Source organism: Miniopterus natalensis, chromosome 5 (assembly GCF_054644295.1).
Source record: "Miniopterus natalensis isolate mMinNat1 chromosome 5, mMinNat1.hap1, whole genome shotgun sequence".
In the NCBI taxonomy this organism is placed as follows: Eukaryota; Metazoa; Chordata; class Mammalia; order Chiroptera; family Miniopteridae; genus Miniopterus; species Miniopterus natalensis.
This window is the reverse complement of record NC_142085.1, coordinates 55,830,666-55,851,571: the sequence shown is the minus strand read 5'-3', so window position 1 is coordinate 55,851,571 and position 20,906 is coordinate 55,830,666. Positions and strand designations below refer to the sequence as shown.

Below are 20,906 nucleotides of genomic sequence, written 5' to 3'. Positions count from 1 at the left end.
TTAGGTTTAATCCTCTCATTCTCTGAGCTTCTTCTCTTAACTGTGAAGACTGAAATCATTTTTTATCACTCCCCTCACAGCCATCACCAAATAAGATCTCTTCATCTAAGCTGTACAGTTTGTATTTATTTCAGTTGCTATCGACTACCACAAGCAGTTTAAAACTAATGGGCCCTCTATTTTTCAGAGCAGATGGTCAATATTGCAAGGTAGGGTATAGACAGTGGGAAAACCTGCGAAGAAGAGAAGGCCGGGTCATCAAGGCTCACAGTGTGACTGTCACTTCTAAAGCCAGCCAAGGGTTTCTCCCCTTGTTTGCTGAACTCGTGTTTTCCTCCTGTTAACTCTTTCTTCTCCCAATCCTATTTCTTTTCAACAAGTTCCACTGTCCGATTTTGGAAGTATGGGCATATTTGCAGCAATTTGCCAACATGACCTGACTGACCTTATGAAAGAATATTAACCTTTTTCTTTTTTTATTTGTTGGCAGGGGGCTTGTACAAGACAGCCGGAATAACCTCCAGTTGAGGGGCTTGGTGGTGCTACTTATTTCCAAAGCAGCCGGGCCCAGCAGTGTGAATGAGTCATGTCAGAACTATGACATGGTCAGTGGGATCTATTCATGGTAAGAAATGAGTCTTTTGACATTGCTCTCTAAATTATGTTTTCTTTTACTGAACAGTGGTAGCAGAAATCACTGTTTAGTTCTTTGTCATTCTCTGATTCAAAGATAGATTAAAATATTTTGTAAGGTTTAAAAATATAGATTTTTATTGTTAACAAATCTGATTGTCTTGGCTGCTCCATGCATAACTGTGGTAAATTTACCCATACATATGTGTTGAATACTTGCATTACTACCCTGGGCATTTAAAATGTTCTCTTCATCACTACCCTTCCTCCCCCATCAAGGAATAATTATATCTCTGTAGAAACCTCTTTGTCACTTCGTCCAGGATTTTTTATTTTTAAACCTACTCAAACTGATACATAGTTGTAAGATAATGATGCAAGTACCATTTCAGCAGAAGTAGTGTATCTCAATGCTGTATCATTTATTTCATTTTGTTTATTTTTATGGTGAAGAGGTTTTTCACTGAAGTTACTGGAGTTAGAAATTTTTGCATCTCACACATTTAGATTAAAAATAAATTTATGAGTATGTATTAGCTACATTTGTTGCATATAAAACACTTACAATTTTTATTTTGTTTTAAAAAATTACTGCATATTTTTTAGTAACAGTATATCAGCAGTAACTTTAATCTTAGTAGAGTGCCTGGCATTATGTTAAAAGCCTCTCTAGAAGTAACAATCTGCAGGTGGATTTTGGCATATGAAATTAAAACCACTAAAAACATGGGTGACAAGGCCATTTTTCTCACAAAAAGAAGCATTTCTAGAAATTTTTACCTATGGCTGATATATATCTTATTGATTTAATTTAAAAATCAATCCACATCTTAGATTTTTTTTTTATTCCTAGTGGTCTAATCCATAAGTGTTTTGTTCTTCTATAATATTTAGAAATGACTGTTGACTGCCAGCTATGAAGTCCAGTGATCCTTCATCATTAACAAGCAAGCAAAATTTATTACTATTGTGGCTACTTACAAATGACCCCTCCTCCAGCCAGGATAATTTTTGCAGACCTTTTATCAATTATCCATATAGGTATCTTCACTAAAAGAGGTATCTTGGGATCATTTTTACTTTCTACTCACTCTGAAATAATTTATATTTTTATAGTGCTTTGTAGGGTACTGATCATTTTTATGAGAGTTGTCCCATTTGATCCTTACAATAATTCTGTAGGTAAGAGTTGTCATGTTACTTTCTCAAGGTGGCAAAACTGGAAATTGAGGAAAGTTGAGGCTCAAACTATAGTTTCCTTCTAAATCTCATGTGTGTGTTTTTTTATTCCATTCTGTTTTCTAGTCTGATTCAAATAATTAGCTTAACCATTAAACTAATACACCAAAAAGGTTTTCTTGTATTTCTTTGAAAAACTCCTGAATTGAAAGCAACTTGGAAGATCTTTAACACATCTGTATCCCTCCCCCAAACTGTTTGAATTAGAGGTGAAAACTTTACCTTATAAGTTTTGTAGAAAGCTCTTGCCTGAGTTTAGTTGAAATAACTAGAGAAAACACATAAGGATCCATAATGAACACCATTAACTTGTTAATCCCTGCAAAGCAAGCCGACTTCACATCACCTTCCATCCCATGTATCTCTGTTTCCTGTTAGGAATCCCTTTGGTTTTCATTCTGCTGATTTTGACCCTGTTTTATTGATCAGTCTGCTCTTGCAATTGGGTAACCATACGTACTGCTAATGAGCACCAGATAAGTTTTATTATCTCTCATTCTAAAATAACCCATGTAAAGTACTATTTGACACATAATAGGTGTTCAATAAATATTTGTTGCATAAGTGAATCAGAAAAAGAAGCTAATACTGAGATTAAGACTTGTCTAAAATCCTCTAGGTAGAAAGTGACAGAGCTGGAAATCAAATCCTCGTTTTACTCTAAAGTATATACCCTTTCTGTTATGCACGTGCTCTTGTCTATCTGCACATAGTGCACTGTGACGTGGCCTTGTGTTTCAGATTTCTTACCTGGTCTCTAAGAAACAACTGCAACATCTTCTGAGCCTTCACAGGAACATATGCATTTGGTAGATGGTCACTGTAACATGAGCAATTGAGAAAGAACTTTGCAAAAGAGTAGGTGGTACATTATGAATATAAAAATTTTCCAAATAATATAAATGGGTTTCATACCCAAGTGTATAAAATCTATAATTACTTTTAAGGAATAACCCTGGTTCTGGGCTATTTTCTGTAATCAAACTTGATCCATTATGTCGTTGATGATGTTTGGGTGTTTTGTACACTTGTTAATGTGAAAACATAATTTGGCACAGTACTATGAGAAACCATTAATTTGTTTCTCTATCCCTGAAGTCATTTGTTTGGCTCCTGCTTTCTTAATTGTTCAAGTGTAACTTTTGCTGGAGGCTTGTATCTATAATTCTGCAGTGAATTATTTAACATTTGAGGAACGTACTGACTTGGGAGCTATTTAAATTCACCTCCAAACTACTGGGACTTACATTGTTAGTGTTTTTCTCTCATAAACTTGACTTTGATGTCAGGTAATGGGACCTGAGTAAATTACCTAAGGGACCAAAGTAAGGTAGGTGACCTCTTTTGTTTGGCCTAAGGATATAACTGATGGATATAACTTGTGGATGCATCTAATTTATCATATGGCCAAGAGGCAGAATTTAGGTTAAAATGTAATAACTGCATTTTTAGAAACCAGTAAGAGAACCACATTTATAAAAATACACTATAAACATCTACTGTAGCCTTTTGCCAAGAAGACTATGGGCTTCACGTTTATTCCACCAATCCTGAGTTTAAATGGCAGAGGGGATGGGGATGGGGTGGGGGACTGCATGAAAGAAGGTGAAGAGATTAGCCAAAGAACATATAAGCATAGCCCACGGACACAGACAACGGTGTGGAGAAGGCGAGGTGGGGAGGGCTGGCTGGAGGTGGGCAAAGGGGAGGAAAATGGGGGACATCTATAATAATGTCAACAATAAAAAGGGTTTTTTTAATTGGTTACAAAGGTCATCAATAAAAAAAAAAAAAAAATCACTAAATTTAATGTAAAAGTATCCCTAGCCACTCTTGAGAAAATAAGTTTACAACTTCCTGTTCTATTAATAATAGGATATTCTTGTGTACAAAAAAAAAAATCATTATAATATATAAAATATAACATTTCAAAGTATAGACTTCTCCAATGTAACATGATTATTAAGTTTTTAAAAATTTAGGTGAATTTTTTTACTAATGGTTCGTCTTTCTCAGTTGTTTTAGCAGTAATTGACTAAGTTATTTCTCTTCTAACTAGCAATTATAAACAGGCCACATATTTTCACCTTACCTTCATTGCCTGAAACTTCCCAAAAGCTCTTGTTAACTCTGGTAGAAGAGATTGAAATGTTTGCCAAACACATTTTCCTTTCTCTCTCAGTATCTAGCTAGACGATACTTGCCAGCTTTACTCATCTGTGCGTCTAACCAGTGCTTTGGACATAGTATTCGTTTAAATCTTTAGATGACTGAATATCCTGTTAACATAAGTGTTCTAGACCAAAATAAACATTTGAATCACACATTTATAGTATGCACCTTTTAGAGTAATGTAACATGGACCATGTCTTACAGTGACTGACTCCCTTATTATATCCTTTGCAACCTCTTATTCAGGATGTGAGCTATAATCAGAACATAAAGCATTCTTCATGGAACAGTCTTAATTTTTTAACTTAGTTATTATGTCAAGCAATATCAATGTGACATTGAAAGAAAGAAAAGAAAAAACGCAAAAATAACAGCAGAACAAAAAACATTGCAGAATATCTACTCATTTTTTTAAATTCCAAGTTGTTTCCTTCATATTTTGACCTATTCCTTCTTATAATACATTTTATTTCTGTACCTCTATTATCTGCAGCTTCCATTCTAGTATCTCTGTGGCTTGAAATTTTACTGATAAGTTTTAGACTTTTCTGAGTTTGTGTTGCTGTTGCCCTCTAGTCCATTTCCAGAAGGGGAGAGTGAGCGGCTGCTGGGAGACCAGTGCAGTGATATTGTTCCTTCTAGGTGGCAGGTCAGCTGATGATTAAGAATAAAACTATGGACTGATCATCTTCCTTATTTATTTTTAATCTGGTATGAGAAGACTATGCTCTGTGTGCTGTTAAACATAGTTCACATGATCTGTTTTCTCATCACCCCAGCACTCAGCATGTTCTTAGCACATAGATGGCAGCCAATGACTACTTGATCATGGCTGAAAATAATAATAGTAATAACTATAGTTATTATTATTATTTAATCTTGAAGCAAGAAAGACTTTGCCGAAAGTCTTTCTTGCTTCAAGATTAGACTTGAACTGAACCTATAAAGAAAAAGATTAACACACTTGACTGTATAAAAGATAATTCTTCAATGGAATAAAATTCCCAAAAGTCAAAAGATAATTACCAAAATTACAAAAAATATTTGCAGCATACATAACAAAGGGCCAAGTTTAAATAAACAAATCAATTAAGGATCTTATGAATCAAGAAGATAATGTGACATAACATGGACGAAAGGTAGGTATTGGCTGTTCAGTTAAGAAGTATCATAGGTGGTTGGTAAACAGGAAGGAAAAAAGGCCGGACTTTAATTTCATCATAGGGGGCAAATTAAAACAAAATCACAGTTTTCCCCTGTCGGTGGCAAAGATTAAAAAGTTTGATATCCGCCCAGCCGGGCATGTCTCAGCAGTTGAGCATTGACCTAGGATCTAGGAGATAGAGGTTCGATTCCCGGTCAGGGCACATGCTCGGGTTGCGGGCTCGATCCCTGGTCGGGGGCATGCAGGAGGCAGCTGATCAGTGACTCTCATCATTGATGTTTCCCTCTCTCCCTCTCCCTCTCCCTTCCTCTGTCTGAAATCAATAAAGATATATTTAAAAACAAAAAACAAAAACACTGGTAAACAAACAAAAACCTTGCTAAGTGAAGGTAGTTAGCCTAGTCCTGTTATTAGAATGAGGGCTTTACAGTCCCTGATCTAATCTGAACTTTTTATCTTTTGCCTTCTTTGACAAGATCAAATATCCTATGAACATGAGTAAACTACAATTTTTTTTTTTTTTAATAAAGAAAGCAGGAGTGAAGCAAAATGATGTATTTAGATTAACTTTCTTAGATTTATCATCCATGTTAAAATTGATACCATCAGTTTCTTGGTAAGTGTGCTAATTCTTTTTCAACTCAGTGTATTTATTAAATTGATTAAAGTTAATTTAATGAGATACATGCTAAGATACATGAAGTCTTGTTGGACTTCAAGAACTAATCACAGAAAAAGCAGTATAAACAATACTATACGTTAAATCTAGAAAACTTTGTAAATTTACTGATCTTAGCGTTACTTTCTCCTCTAGGGGAAAATTGGTCAAGCTTGTTATGCTGGTACAGAAAAGTGGTAGAATATTTGGAGGACTATATGAAATCTTAATTTAAGAAGAGAACTGGAGAATATAAAAAGCTGTGAATGAAGCAAGTTTGGGGGTTTTTAAAATAAATCTTTAAATTTAGGGAATTGCTCTTGGTCTCAGCTGCAGATATGGTAGTTCGTAATTTATTATTTTAATGTGGTACTAATTAGGTTCTGATGACTTCTAATTATACTAACAATAGGCTGTGACTGTCAATCCTTACCTTCACATGTTAGAATTTGTCTGGCACTTAAAAGTGCCAAACAAAATTAACAAACTACGTTTCCCTTGGGTATTGACCAAATCAAAAAACACCTTAAAAAATGAAGCTACCCGGCGGAGCGGGGCTCAGCGGTTGAGCGTTGGCCTAGGATCCAGGTGATGGGGGTTCGATTCCCGGTTAGGGTACATGCCCGGGTTTCGGGCTCAATCCCCAGTGGGGGGCGTGCAGGAGGTAGCTGATCAATGACTCTCATCATTGATGTTTCTCTTTCTCTCTTTCCCTCTCCTTTCCTCTCTGAGATCAATAAAGATATATATATATATATTTTTTAATGAGGCTTAAGTAGGAACATGTTGATCACATTATTTATTTAGGCCTCAATTATATTAATGCAAAATAATTAACATTGAAATATATAACATTAAAAGAAACTGTTGTTGTTGTTTTTATTATGATGACATGTAAATGTTAGAAAAGAGTAGAAGGAACCTCACCTACCCCGTGGAGGACACAGGGAAGAGGGAAGTTTGGGAACAGGTAGGTGTAAGGGAATAGTCAAAGAGAACTTTATTAGTAATATTTCATTTTTTTAAATAGAATCTATTCATATTATTTTGTATAATTAAAATTAACTTCAAAATTAAAAGAAAGTTATGTTTCATACTTAGAAAGCAATGAAAGCCCATTTAAGAAATGTACCTTTTTGTACTACAAGAACCTGGAGCATGGGGAGTGCTTATTTAAAATGATTATGCTGAAGAATTTAGAGTAGATTTTTGAAGGTAAAGGTGTCTTAGCTCCTTTCCAGGGAGATCTCAAGAAATGAAAGCATGTCCAGTTTGATTACATATTTCTATTGATTGCATTCCACTTTCAACAATAAAAATAAACTCTGGATACAAATCTAACAATATTACTAATTCATTACAATCAGTACTTTCTTAATTAACTTTTTATTATTTTTAACGTACACAGCATGCACAAAGGCATCAATTACATGTTGAAGAAGAAAGGGGAAGGCTCTTTATGTTCAACATACTGCACAGCAGAAGTCATTACTTCACCAGAGCTGTTGGAAAAACGTAAGAACAGCCTCTTACAAAAAAAGTATAATTAACCACAAAAAGTAGGTGGGCTCAGCTACTAATCCACTCAGCTGAGGGTTAGTTTATCGTATATAAATATCTTGCTATAGATTAACCTGCCTGGCTACATCATAGCAAAAAACAAGCTGTGTTAATGGTTTTGTTAATGGCGAAGAAGTTAAAATCTTTTTCTTAAAGAAAGCCTGTATGTTGACTAGTAGAAACCACAGTCATAGGCAAAGCCCAGTGTCTAATTCTGCATTTTAAACAGTTTAATCCTTGACATTCATACTAATGTTCGTTCTATGCAGAAGGCTTGCAGTTACTTAAAATGTTTAATGCAAAGTGTGCTTAATAGTTTCATGACTTAATCCCAATCCTTTGGACCCAAATTCAAGGCACTCCCAGTAGTCAACAAGTGTGGTATGGTAGAGACATGGGTTAAGGGCCAGAGATCTGGGTTCTTGTCTCAAATCTGTAACTGATTAGTTATTTGACCTTACACAAGCTGCTTAATCACTGTATGTGATTACTCATGTATAAGATGGGGATGATAATGGGCTTCAAATCAGGGAGCCTAACAGGGCACATACCCAACTGGGTTTGGGTAATGTGTGGTCCAATATAGCACATCCTAACCAGCTCCTCTCTGCAAGGCACAGGGCTGAGAATTGAGGGAAATGCAAATATTAATAAGAAACCGTCTTTGACCCCATGTGACAAGGTAATGAAACAATTTATGCATCTAGCAGCCTTCTGACACTATCAATGCAATTTCATTTCTAGAACTCTGTTTCTGGAACTTAACTTCTAGAACTATAATCTTCACAATTGGCCTAATAATCCACCCACGTTCACTGGCAGCCCTTTGTTTAACTAAAGACAAATAGTCCTTAATACCACTCATATAAGGTGCTAGGAGAGAACTGGCATCTACAGGTGGCCTACTGCCTGAGGAACTCCTTCCTCACTATGCCCTTGGACTTTTCTTCTCACTCTTAGACTGTTTAGCTGGCTGTTGGTGAAAACAGAGGCAAAGAGACCAGATGCTCAGCTTAGTTATCTCTAACCGTGGCATCCTTCCTCTCTGTTGTTACTGGCATCTTGAGTCACCATTTTCTATTATTAAGATTCCCTCCTCTTTTGCTCAAGTTTTAAAGTCTTTAAGTGGAGCAAAAGATTTTAGTTCTTCAGTGGTGTTCCATTCCCTAAGGGATTAAATACAAATTCCCTAGCACAGCAGCATGCACTTCCTAGCAGCCCTAGAGCAAGAAGTAAAGAAGGTAAAAGCATGATCATGGTTTTTCTTTGCTCACCAAGAAAAGGGTCTGTGCAAAGGAATGGTTGACCTAATAAAATTATTTAGGCTCAATCAGAAAGGAAGTGGGGCTATGGGAGTCCAAAATTAGAGAGGAAATAGTGATTAAGAACTGGAGGTCATGATGATTCCTATTACAGGCTTAGAAGTAGTAAAACTGTGAAAGAGCTGAGAGGTTAGGAGACTGTAGATAGAAAGTAGGATATTTGAGTTGAACATTTCAAAGGTAGGACAGTTCTGAGTGTTCCTACCTCCAACAAGTTCCAGTTGTTCCTGAGAGCGGGGTTGGCAGAATATAGTAGAAGCTGAACTGAGTAGATCAGGAAACTACAGATGGATAGTACATGTGATTGAAGTCAAGAGAACAGCAGAACTGAACAGAATGCCCAAGACATCGATGCATCTAGAGTGATGGCGAAGAGGAGTGATAGGGGAAAGCAGAGCTGGCTTCAGAGAACAGTGGTTTTCTTAAGATGGTGAGGAAATAAGGAGAGCACTGGCCCCACCTCTCAACTCCTCAGTGTGTGGGTTTGTAGGAGGTTAGGTATATCCGCTTACAAAGATACAGGGATTTGAGTGCCCCAGGAAAAGCCATGGCTCAATTAGAACCAGAACCAAGATGGAATGTTCTCTGCATTTCTAGAACATGTAACACATTGTTTTATAATGACTGATTTGTGTATGTATATGTTTTCCAATGGGGCAGTGCATTCTAGAGCTAAGAGCCTGTGTTTTAGTCATCTTCCAACCCAGCAACTCTCCTACCACTGAGCCTTTTATTACATTTTGTACCTTGGGGCACCTGTCTATCTTGTAGTAATTAGTATACCTATCTTATCCCTCTACTAGATTTGTTCACATACTCATTGACCAGTTCATTTATTCCACAAACATTTGTTGAGCACCTGCTATGTGTAAATCTGACTGTAATAAATAGAGAAAAATAATTATTATTACTGTAGCTAACACATATCAAGTTTTCTATATGTCTGGCACTATTCCATGTGCCTCTTATATATTCTTTAATCCTTACAACATTGATTAACAAAAGAATCACTTCTTAGGAAACAGACTTAGAGAAATTTAATAACTTGATCAAGTTTATAATGTAAGTAAGTGGCAGAGTTGGGATTCAAACCCCATTTGACCGTAGAATCCATGCTTTCTCCATTACTGTAGACAGCCTATGGATTAGGGTGCCCTAAATATACTTTCTTATTCATCTTGACATCCTCAGCACTGAGGGCAGATCTTTATGTGTGGTAGTATTGAATTGTGTAGTGAATAGAAACCAAGTTATAGAATTTTTCTTTGGCCTCTAAAGCCCTAGCACTATGGTGCGCATACAAATGCTCCATGAATTATTGCTGATTTTTTGACACAAAATTTGATTTTGTTTTGTGGTTGAATATGGATCGTGGTAATGCTCTATATAATTTTATTTTAAACTTTTATGTTTTCAGGTTATGTATCTTACTGCACATTTCCTTTCACAGATTTATTCTTTATCTCTTGGGGGATACAGATACCTATATATTTTCTTTGATAAAGGAACCATTTTTTTTAAATATACTTGTGCCCCAAGCAAATATCTGTCTAATGGGCTTCCCCTATAGATGAAGAACAGCATGGATTTCATTTGTCATTAGTTCTGAAATGCTGGGTACTAAAAATTTTGGTGTTGAAAACCATTACATTCATACTCGTTGGAGACACTGTTTCAAGGAAATACCTGGTAATTATTCACCTACAAGGTTTGCTTCTGTCTGTGGGTAATTTATATCCCACAGTAATGTGGAGTTTCTATCACTCTATTATAATTACTTACATATTCATGGCAAATAGTGATGTAATGGATTTCTAGAGGCTGTGCAAAAGAGAAACAACAAACTGAGATGCAAGACAAGTTTTCACCTCTTATTTCCAAAGCTGTAGTTAATCACTTGAACACTGTCCAATATCGTAGAAAACTGGCAGACTTTTCTTTGCAGCAGGCTGTGTAAAAACGTTTATATTTTACAGCTTATTGTGCCATACAAACGACTATGTTCTCAGTAAAGGAGAGTGAGAAAATAATGGTGGTGAAATTACTTAATTCCCCTTTGTTAGTTGTTTTCTGGCACAGTGGGAGGATACTTTGCACTTAAAATGCATCTCTGCATTTAATTTTATATCATTCAATTCCAGACGTTAAAAAATAGGACTTTACTTTTTATCTCTTTTTGTAGATAGGCTAGAGCAATTTTTTTTTTAGTATATCTTTATTGATTTCAGAGAGAGGAAAGGAGAGGGAGAGACAGAAACATCAATGATGAGAGAGTCATTGATCAGCTGCCTCCTGCACCCCCCCACCCCCCGACTGGGGATTGAGCCCCCAACCCGGGCATGTGCCCTGACCCGGAATCAAACCGCAATCTCCTGGATCCTAGGCCGATGCTCAACTGCTAAGCCACGCCTGACCGGGCTAGAGAAATTTTAATTTAACAAAAACAATCTGAAAATCAGTATTGTCAGGGAATTTAAATGGAATAGTACTAAATTATTAGGTTTAATTCAATTTATGACTTCAATTTTGCAAAACCTGTTTTTCTTTTTTACATATCTGCAGTGCTTAATAAGCAACTCTTTATTTTCAAATCTACTTTACGCAGATTTTGTTTTAGCACTTTGGCTGGAAGTTAATCTTCCTTGGGAACAATTAGAAGTGTAGGCATGGTTATTTGGTCCTCTCTGTAATCTCTTGAATCTTTTCACTCATATTAGGTCTTTCCTTAGCATTTTCTGATTTTATTGGTTCCCCTCTTACATTCATAAAACCCCTAAAGTCAGGTACCACATAATATTTTGTGGTTTACATTCTCTCTGCCAGATACAGTACTACAAGTTTATACTCAATAAATATGCCCCAAACCATGGCCTTCGTTTTGATGGGAAAGTAGCTCCTCTGTGAAGAACTAGCTAAGGCTCGCTTTTTGATGTTGTACCTTATAGGTGGGCCTTCAGTGACGGAAGTTCCTAAGACACACAAGTAAAAACACAGGAACTGGTATTTAAAACTCTATAGCCTTTTTCCTTCTAATGTTTCACTTCTAAATGGGAAGGGGTTCGGGGTGGCTTTCTATTGAGTTTATACTTCCCTGGAGCTAAAAGAAGAAATTAGGAAATTTTTATGTTTAAATATGTAAAACAACATGTTTAATTTTTCTATTTTCCTATTTGTTTTGTAATTAATTTAGAAGGTGGGGGCTTTTTAATACTTAATCAGTTTTTATTTATCACATACTGTGGTTTTATTTCCATAAACAGAAATAATCAGATATTGAGTATATTTGAATGGGAATTATTGTATACCTGCAATTCATGTTTTTTGAGAAATAATGGATTATTAGAGAGAATAGGATTGTATATCAATATCAAGACATTATTATTTTTATTCTCACTGTTCTCTTCAGGGAACTTTTGCTGTAAAAACTTGTATTTTTACAACCACACTGGCTAATTTCTTTGTTTTCTATTTTAAACCTTTTGCTTTTTTAAGGCAAACATTACAACAGCCTTAAAACCATCTCTAATTGTTTTGAAATTTTAAAAAATGAGTATAAAGAGTTATTCTGTTTTCTTGGCTTCTTCCTTTTGGGTAGAGACCTAAGATGTGCCAGAGCCCAGCCCCTCTGGGTAGGAGGACAGGGTGCCTGGAACTGCTCTCCACTGACCTCTTCTGGCCTCCTGTGTTGTTGAAGGGAACGGCTGCTCTCTTGGATGGTCTTCATGAAAGAAAGGGGAAAAGTGGAAGGAAATTAGCCAGTGCAGACTTTGTGATGATAACCTTCCAGCCTCTTTACCATCTGGGACTCCTTTTGCTATTCTCTCACCCTCCTGTTAAAAAAAAGAGTCTGTTTACCAAACACACTACATGTGAAATTGTGATTACTAGATTTTCTATTTTTTTATTAGATATACTTGTAACTGAGAGTCTGAGCATCTGATGTCCAGGAGATAACTACTACTATCACATCTTATTCATGAGTACCAAGCTAAAGATATTTGACTTTTTTTTTTTTAACAGATGTACCTTTATCCAGGGGTGAATGAATGGCTTTCCTTAGACATTTTGGAAAAGGGGGAAGTAACTCACTTCTATTAAGAATTATTTATCTACTGTGAAAAATCCAGGCAGGGAACCACTGATATAAACAGTATCATCAAGCAATAAGTGATCAAATATTCTTGCTATAGAAATAGTGGCCATTACTAATTTAGTGCCATTTTCAAACAGTATGAAGTTACCCCCTCTGTTATTGTTATAAATGATGAATATTATATCAGAAGCTTTTACTTTTACCCATGGAATAGGTTTTAGAGATATAACCCAAAGCCCTGATAGTTTTCAAGACAGAGTTCTCCTTCTTTCCTAAAACTGGGAGGTCAGGCAAGGTTTTAATCCATGTACTGTCTTTAGAAAATGCATGGTCATCAAGCCTAAAACTTATCTTTACATTTTAGGATAAAATAGCAAGTTCATCACACAGAGAAAAAAGCTTTATTTCCAAATGCTCTGTTAAAATCTGTAATTCAAACTATTAGCTAATTGCTAATTGCCTCCCTTCCATTTTGTTCTTCTCTTTCTCAATCTTTCTCAATTTATCGTACTTTATCTCTTGTCTCATGTTTTCCCCACTCCTATTGGGTGTGCTTGTTGTCTTTAATCGAACACCACCTAGGAATACCTAAACCATCTTTAATTCTCGATAATAAGGCAGAGGTGAGAGCAGATGAGTCAATTTGTCCTTAGAGTGGTGGGAAGAAAAGACACCCTGACAAAATGACCTAGCTGGCAGGGCCTCTGGGTGCCCCTCTGAGGTGGGCCACCCATGCTCTTCCCCATGTCCATCTTCAGCAGTCTCATTCTTGTTTAGGTCCTTGAAATTCATAATTACACATGGTAATGAAATGAATATAGAGCAATAAATGACCAGTATGGGGCCCCATTGCCTTTTCCTTTTCCATAGTTCAACTGTAGGACTTCTTGTTGTATTATGATTATCACCTCATGATGCTCTGTACCCTTAGTGACTTCTGATGTTCTTTAGCTGGCACTTTTCCTGGTAGAAAAAAATTGAACCAAGTAAAATTCAAAGTCAGGAATGATGCTGCAACCATTTACACAAACCTTTATGTACATGGTAGTCATATAAAAAACTAAATCAGTGTAAATATATTGGACCTAGTTTAGAAATATCGTAATATTCACAAAAAGAAGAAATGTGTTATACTCTGGAAGAAATGAAGGTGTGTGTTTTGTTTTGTTTTTTAAGAAATGAAGTTTTACTATCATAATGCCTCAGTCCCTGAAGAAGCTACTGTATCAAAGACCACAGGTATATATAGTTCTGTACTAGGACATAACGACATTTCCGTTTTTCAGTTTTTGTGTAGGTATCTGGTACTAGGTACCATACCCTCAAGATTAAATCAGTCTACTTTCAGTCCTTTCAAAGTTTATTATCTATTACATCTATTTTGAAAGTAGACATACATATATTACAAATATAACATATTATTTCACACTTTCATCATGTTTAAGGGGAAAGAGACAAGGATGCTTACCGTATTTGCAAGGATAAAGACCAATTAGAATAGCCAATGATGTTCAAAATTTGACCATGATACATTATTCAGTCAGACTTACAGTTAAAATTAGATGTATAATAAACTGGTCTACTAAGAAATTTGATTGATCATAAAGCCCATCATTCCAACTTCAGGATGTTTTCTTCTTATTTGGGATCAGCTACTAAACGCTATCCCTTGACATTGTATATTCTGATTATTTGAGGTAAATGATCCCACTTCAGCCCCCTCGCTCTTCACTTCTCCACATTCTCAGTGTATTTCTTCCCACAGTTCTCTCCTGGGTGGAATTGTCCTTTAGGTCCCACTTGAAGTGTTACTTCCTTTGGAAATCCTTCTGTTATTCCATCAAGATTTGGATTATGTCCTCTGGGCTTCTTTGGCATCCTGAGTTTACTTCTTTGATAGCAATTATTACTCAGGATTGAAATGGTTTGGTTCCCTGCCTAAATCCTTCACAGATCTATCTGGCAGTGAGCTTCTTGAGGACAGAGCGATGCTTTCTTTCCTTTTTTGATGCACTCTCAGAGTCTATCACATGTGGCATGCTCTCAGTAAACGTTCATTAAATGAAAGCAAGGAATCTTTGAATATTCACTACAATTGCAGTCTGTTAATAATAAAATATGGAGAAAGTATATTTGAAATACTAGCTTCTATGATGAATTGTAACATTTTATTAACAACCAATCAGGACTTTAGAAATCTCTTCAAAAGATCTCCTTGCTACAACTATTTACTGTGTCAGTAATTCAGGTGCTGTTAATCAATTATGCAATGCTTTGACAAAATCCATTAAGCAGCTTTTATTGAGCGGTGTCTATTTTAATTTTTATAACTTACTGTAAGATCTGCCTTCTTGACCAGATCTTTCTAGTTATAATAGTTACATCCAAAATTTCAATTTATTAAATATCAATAAATGTGGGTTTGCCACAAAGATGAGAAATTAGGTTATCTTTTTAATAAAATAAGTATAGCAATTAGTAAATTTATAACCATATTGAGCAAAAATAAGTTGATGTAAATGAAGCATTTCAAAGTATAGGTTGATGCCTCATCAACTTTAATTTTGTGACTTTTGTCAGTTGATGTCACAACCTTAGTGTTATTTTAAGATAGTTTTTAGGGGTATTTAATTAAATAATGTGGTGTTTGCTTATTTCAAACAGTCTGCCTTTGTTCCTGTCAAAGCCATGCTGGCAGGGCCTTGCCTTTCTTTTCCCTTTTGTTAATATTCTGTGTTAGGTAATGGTTTTGCAAATAATAGATTCCAAGGACCTTTGATCCACCATTACTGTAAAATAAAATGCAACTTAATTTTTTTCTGGGCATAATGGTTTTAACCTTGTGTACTAATTTGACTGTGCTTGTGGGGGCAGATCCTTAAATGAGACGCAAATGAAGGAAAAATTGCTAATGCTGCTACTGTATATCTAATGAGCACTGTGTAATAAACCATAACCTCTTTGACATTTCTCTGGAAAGCAGCATGATTATTTTGGATGGCTAGCCCTTTGTGGATGGCTCATTACCGTCTGGCATAATATGTATTGATAGAGACTGTAATTGTCAACTCCTATTTGACATGCTGCCTCTAATAAATATGGCTTGCATCACTGGAACCCACTAATGGTTATATGGGGAACTGTAATTAAAGAAAAAATTATATGTATTTTAGGTTTAAGAAATAGTGTATATGTATATAAAATGTCTCTATAGAGGATTATCTGCTCTCCCCCCTCCCCTTTGCAGCTCCTTGTCTTAGAGTATTTGAAGCTTCCCCTGAGGATTGGTGTTCTTTTATCAGTATAGGGCCAACATGTGACAAGACCTGTGTGTATATGTTTGTGTGAGAGAGAGACAGAGACCGAGAATGAGATTTTCCTCCATACTGTAAAAGAGCATCTCTGTTGGCAAAGAAGTGACAATACCAAAAGCTCCTTCTTTGTATGTATAAGATCCATAAGACTATGGTTTATATTTCTGGTTTCAGCTCATAAAGTTATTGCTTTATAGCTACAGAGTCTCATTCATCTTTCCCATGGTTTTCTTTATTTTTTCCTAACTTTATTTTGTTATAAGAAATTAATGTTTTTTACAAACAACTATATGCCACCAAATTGAATAATCTGGATGAAATGGAGAAATTCCTAGAAACATACGCTTTTCCAAAACTAAATCAGGAAGAATCAGAAAATCTGAATAGGCAGATTACAACTAATGAAACTGAAGCAATACTCCAAAAAATTCCCAACAAACAAAAGTCCTGGACTGGATGACTTCACAGGTGAATTTTACCAAACAGTCAAAGAATTAACACCTGTCCTTCTCAAACTATTCCAAAAAATTCAAGAGGAGGGAATACTCCCAAGCTCATTTTACAAGGCCAGGATTATCCTAATTTCAAAACCAGATAAAGACACTACAAAGAAAGAAAATTACAGGCCAATACCCCTGATAAACATAGATGCTAAAATTCTCAACAAAATATTAACAAATAGGATCCAGCAATACATTAAAAAGATTATACACCATGATCAAGTGTGATTTATTCCAGGGATGCAAGGTTGGTACAATGTCCACAAATCAGTAAACGTAATAACCCACATAAACGAAATGAAGGATAAGAACCAGATGATCATTTCAATAGACACAGGAAAGGCATTTGACAAAATCCAGCACCCATTTATGACAAAACTCTCAGCAAAGTGGGAATAGAGGGAACATACCTCAACATAATAAAGGCCGCATATGACAAACCCAGAGCCAATATCATGCTCAATGGGCAAAAACTGAAAGTGTTTCCCTTAAGATCAGGAACAAGCCATGGTGTTCTCTGTATCTCCTCCCCGATAGACGTCTTCACGGCATTCTTTTCTTTAGAACTTGAATGAAGACAAAGGGCTAAATTATTTTTCTGCTCTCTTCAGACTGAGTTAACTGTATCATACCACTCTGATTAATATGTAGGCTTGTGTTTTAGATCCCAAGCAGGGTCCTTGTGTCCAGATGAAAGTATGCTGGTGAAATTAGGTAGTATAATGACTTCACATCCTGATAATTACCTGGCAGTGAATATTTTACAGCAGTACCTAAGACCCACATTTCTTTGGTTTAGGTAACCTTACTTAAACAAAATATAAATAAGAAGCATATTATTTAATATTCTTTTGTCTCTGTGTGAAAATGATTTTTTGGCAGATAGTAGCAATTCAATCATATTGTCCTTAATTTACCCAAGTCATTTCAGGCCTTGGCCAGAAGGTGAAGGAGGTCCCTGCACTTTTCTCCTTCTTTCTTGTATTGTTCTCACTTCTTTTCTTTTCAGGCCCTGTCTGAGAGGAGACACCTAAGCCTTTGTCCTGAACCTGTGCTCCGCCCATTTTCCTGTTTGTGTCTGCTGGCTGCAGCCATTCTCAAACCATTCCAGGGCAGCTGCCGACTCTGTTCACTGTCTGGCAGGGACAGTGATCCCTGTTGGGACCAGCAGCAGCAGCAGCAAGCTGGCTGGCTGGCTGGCTGGAGAGTCACTCCCATCCACACCCCTCAGCACTGCTGTGGCAGCCACACTTGGCACCCGTGGGGGTGAGCAGCAGCAGCCTTGCTCTCATTGATCTCAAATGCTTCTCCTCCAAGAAAAGCCCAGCTTTCCTGTTACCTCTTCTCATTACTCCCCCCAAATCCTTAGTGATCATAACAGCAATTACTGACTGTGAGATTCATTTTACACTTATTATATACTGTATGGTTTTCTCGTTAAATCTTTTTATGTCATTGTACTCTATCCCCAACTAAACCATGAGCCCTCAGGGCACAGACCATGTTTTAGACTACTTTAAAGGAAAAATACATAAACACTAACACTTTGATACATACTCATTGATAGAACAAAAACACTTCCTTTATACTTTATATTTTTAGGATCTGACATATAGTAGGTATTATATTAATAATTTTATTGCTGATAAGATAATCAGATAATCCAGGTTAACAGTTGTCTCAATTTTCACGTGTTCTGACTCTTTTAAGTTACAAATAATCAAAATATTTAATTTTTAAAGTCCCCCTCCCATAATTTAACTCAGGAGTGGCTATTTCATTTGGTTGTGAAATATGTATTATGGTAAATATATTTTAGCTTGTTGTAATGGGACTATGTGTAATCTGAATCTAGTGAGTATTTATTAAATGACTCTTTTCTTACTACATTCTGCTGATCTTTGACTTCCAAACTGGCTTATGAACCATTTGGTATCATCAACTATGGGAAATATTTTGGGGTTTTTTTAAATTGTTGTCAGTATTACAGATGCCCTCACTTGCCCCTTTTTTGCCCCCTCCCCAGGCCTTCCCCACACTGTTGTCTGTGTCCATGGGTTATGCATATATGCATATATGATCTATGGTTAATCTCTTCCTCAGAAAGGTTTTTAACAGGGGAAATTGGTGGCTTATACTCAGATATTTCAACTTCATCTTATTCTTTACCAGACTTCTTATTTTTAAAGCTTATTTACAAATACATTCATTTGTAAAGAGAGGAGCCACCAGTATTTTAAAAATAATTACTATAGGCTTTAAGTGATTGGACTTGATTAGAAGAATGTCTAAGATTGCGGAGTGGTGAAAGGAAACCATACTGGGAACATAAGAATTAACTAGGCTGGTGCATAGAGAAGACAATAATAGTAGCAAAATGCCCAGTTGACTATAAATGTGGAAAGATGTGGTTGTACAGTTTGTTCCGAAGAAGTAAGGCAGCCACACTCTCAACTTCCTGTTTACAAAAAAAGTCATATGGAGTGTCTTTCTATGAGTTCAAAGTGTATTCAGTGAGCTTCAAGCTCTCTATTTTATTATTTAAATCCAGACTTCGTAAGATGCTTCCTGGTATATCAGCTGAAAGCACGAGTAAAATGTTTGCTGACTGGATTGTGTAGTTTTTTTATTCCTTTGCAAAGTAGATATATTTTCTGAGGTGAACGGGGGCATTTTCCGACGTCTCAGTTTCTGTTCATTGTTTTTTGTCCCTCCCGGGCTATAAGCTCCTTGACAGCAGGACTCTGATGGGTTTAGGTGTAAAGGCGGCAGCAAGCCCAGCGCCTGGCACATCACAGGAGCTCACAAAGTACAAGATCCACAGAACCATGTGTACATTTGGCCACCATTTTTAAGTACATGTTATTAGTTATGTGTTAAATGTATGCTCTTAAGATGTGTGCATATTTTAATAAACCATATTACTTGCCTTTCCCAGAAAGAGAGATGCGCACTGGGAATCCAGAGGTAGAGATGAAAGTCATGGTTAGATACAGGAAAAGAGAAAGATAACTGGGGAGAGGAGAAGGTGCAGCCCAAAGTAATGTGGAGGTCTCTGAAAATAGATAAGATCTTTATGCTTATAACTACTTGGGGCTTGCAGCCAAAATATGCAAACTTAACATATTTTTGATAAATTAACACATTTCCTGAGGTTACAGGGTACATTTTCAGATGTCTCTGTGTTTGTTATGTAGAAAGAGACGGATTTCACAAATTAAATTACAAAATTCATCTCTGTGATTATCTTTGATTATTTTAGAACCATGTAATCAATGTTAATTGATTTTTAAGATTGCTTGACAAATACTAGTTCAATTTTTTTTAAGTTCTGTATAATAAAATATCTGCATACCATATGCATATCTGAAGGACCTCTAATAAGTTGTAATTTCTGGAAGATATACATTACAGCATAAAATAAGGAATGACTATTCTGTACTCCCTGATTTTATTTTGACATTTTTTTGAGAAGCTTCCAGCTAGAAAATTTACATTTAAACTGTTTTGTCTGCTTCTTGGGGCAGCATAATATATAGAAAAGATTAGAAGATGAAGATTGTACTTCTAGCAGTCTAAAATCAAGACTGTGGATAACTACCTGTATGGCCTTGAAGAGAGTACTTAGGATCTCTGAACTTTGATTTCTGCATCTATAATGAAAGAGCAGGATTGTATGATGGGCATCCAAGGTTCTCATTATTCTTCTCTGAAAAAGGGTCCTATATTTTGTGTCTAGTTTAGGAAGATCTAAGAGTAATATCAAACCCCTTCCCCACTACAAGTTGCTAGAACCATGTTTTAGTTTACTCTGTATTCCCAGTGACCTGAGTACTACCTGCCATGTAACAGGTACTTAATAAATGATTCTTGAATGAATAAACAGTTATGTCTACTTTGTAAAAAAGAAACAAAAGAAGATATGTGTTATCTGTCTGCCCCTCTAAGCAATTTGTGTAATTGGGAAAAGACCTCATCTGCTCCCCAGCAAGTAGTTGGTATTCCATAAGTCTTTGTTGCTTGCTGGGTGAATGAAGTTTATTTCTCCTTACAAAAATCCTATGAAATACCTGTTAATTACCCCATTTTCAATAGGAAACCAAGATTGGGGTGGGAGATGGGAGGGATAACTTGTAAGGTTCTGCAGATCTTAGGAAATGAAGCTAGAAGTTAAAAACAGAGCTTTCTGATAACAAAACTCACTGTTTAGATAAACCGAACTTACCCTAAAGCATAAATGACTCGTGATT

At 36.1% G+C, this 20,906-nt stretch overlaps 1 protein-coding gene across 2 annotated transcripts in view; it reads left to right on the top strand.

Annotated features, from left to right (window-relative positions):
- PDSS2 (decaprenyl diphosphate synthase subunit 2) overlaps positions 1-20,906 on the top strand; it is a 185,853-nt gene that overhangs the window by 72,531 nt on the left and 92,416 nt on the right. For both annotated transcript variants that reach the window (XR_001603546.2, XM_016217501.2), the window contains exon 2: positions 491-625. Coding sequence is in view for 1 of the 2 variants with exons in the window: in XM_016217501.2 (XP_016072987.1) it covers positions 491-625 (135 nt within the window). In the remaining variant the exon portion in view is untranslated. The remainder of the gene's footprint in view (positions 1-490; positions 626-20,906) is intronic.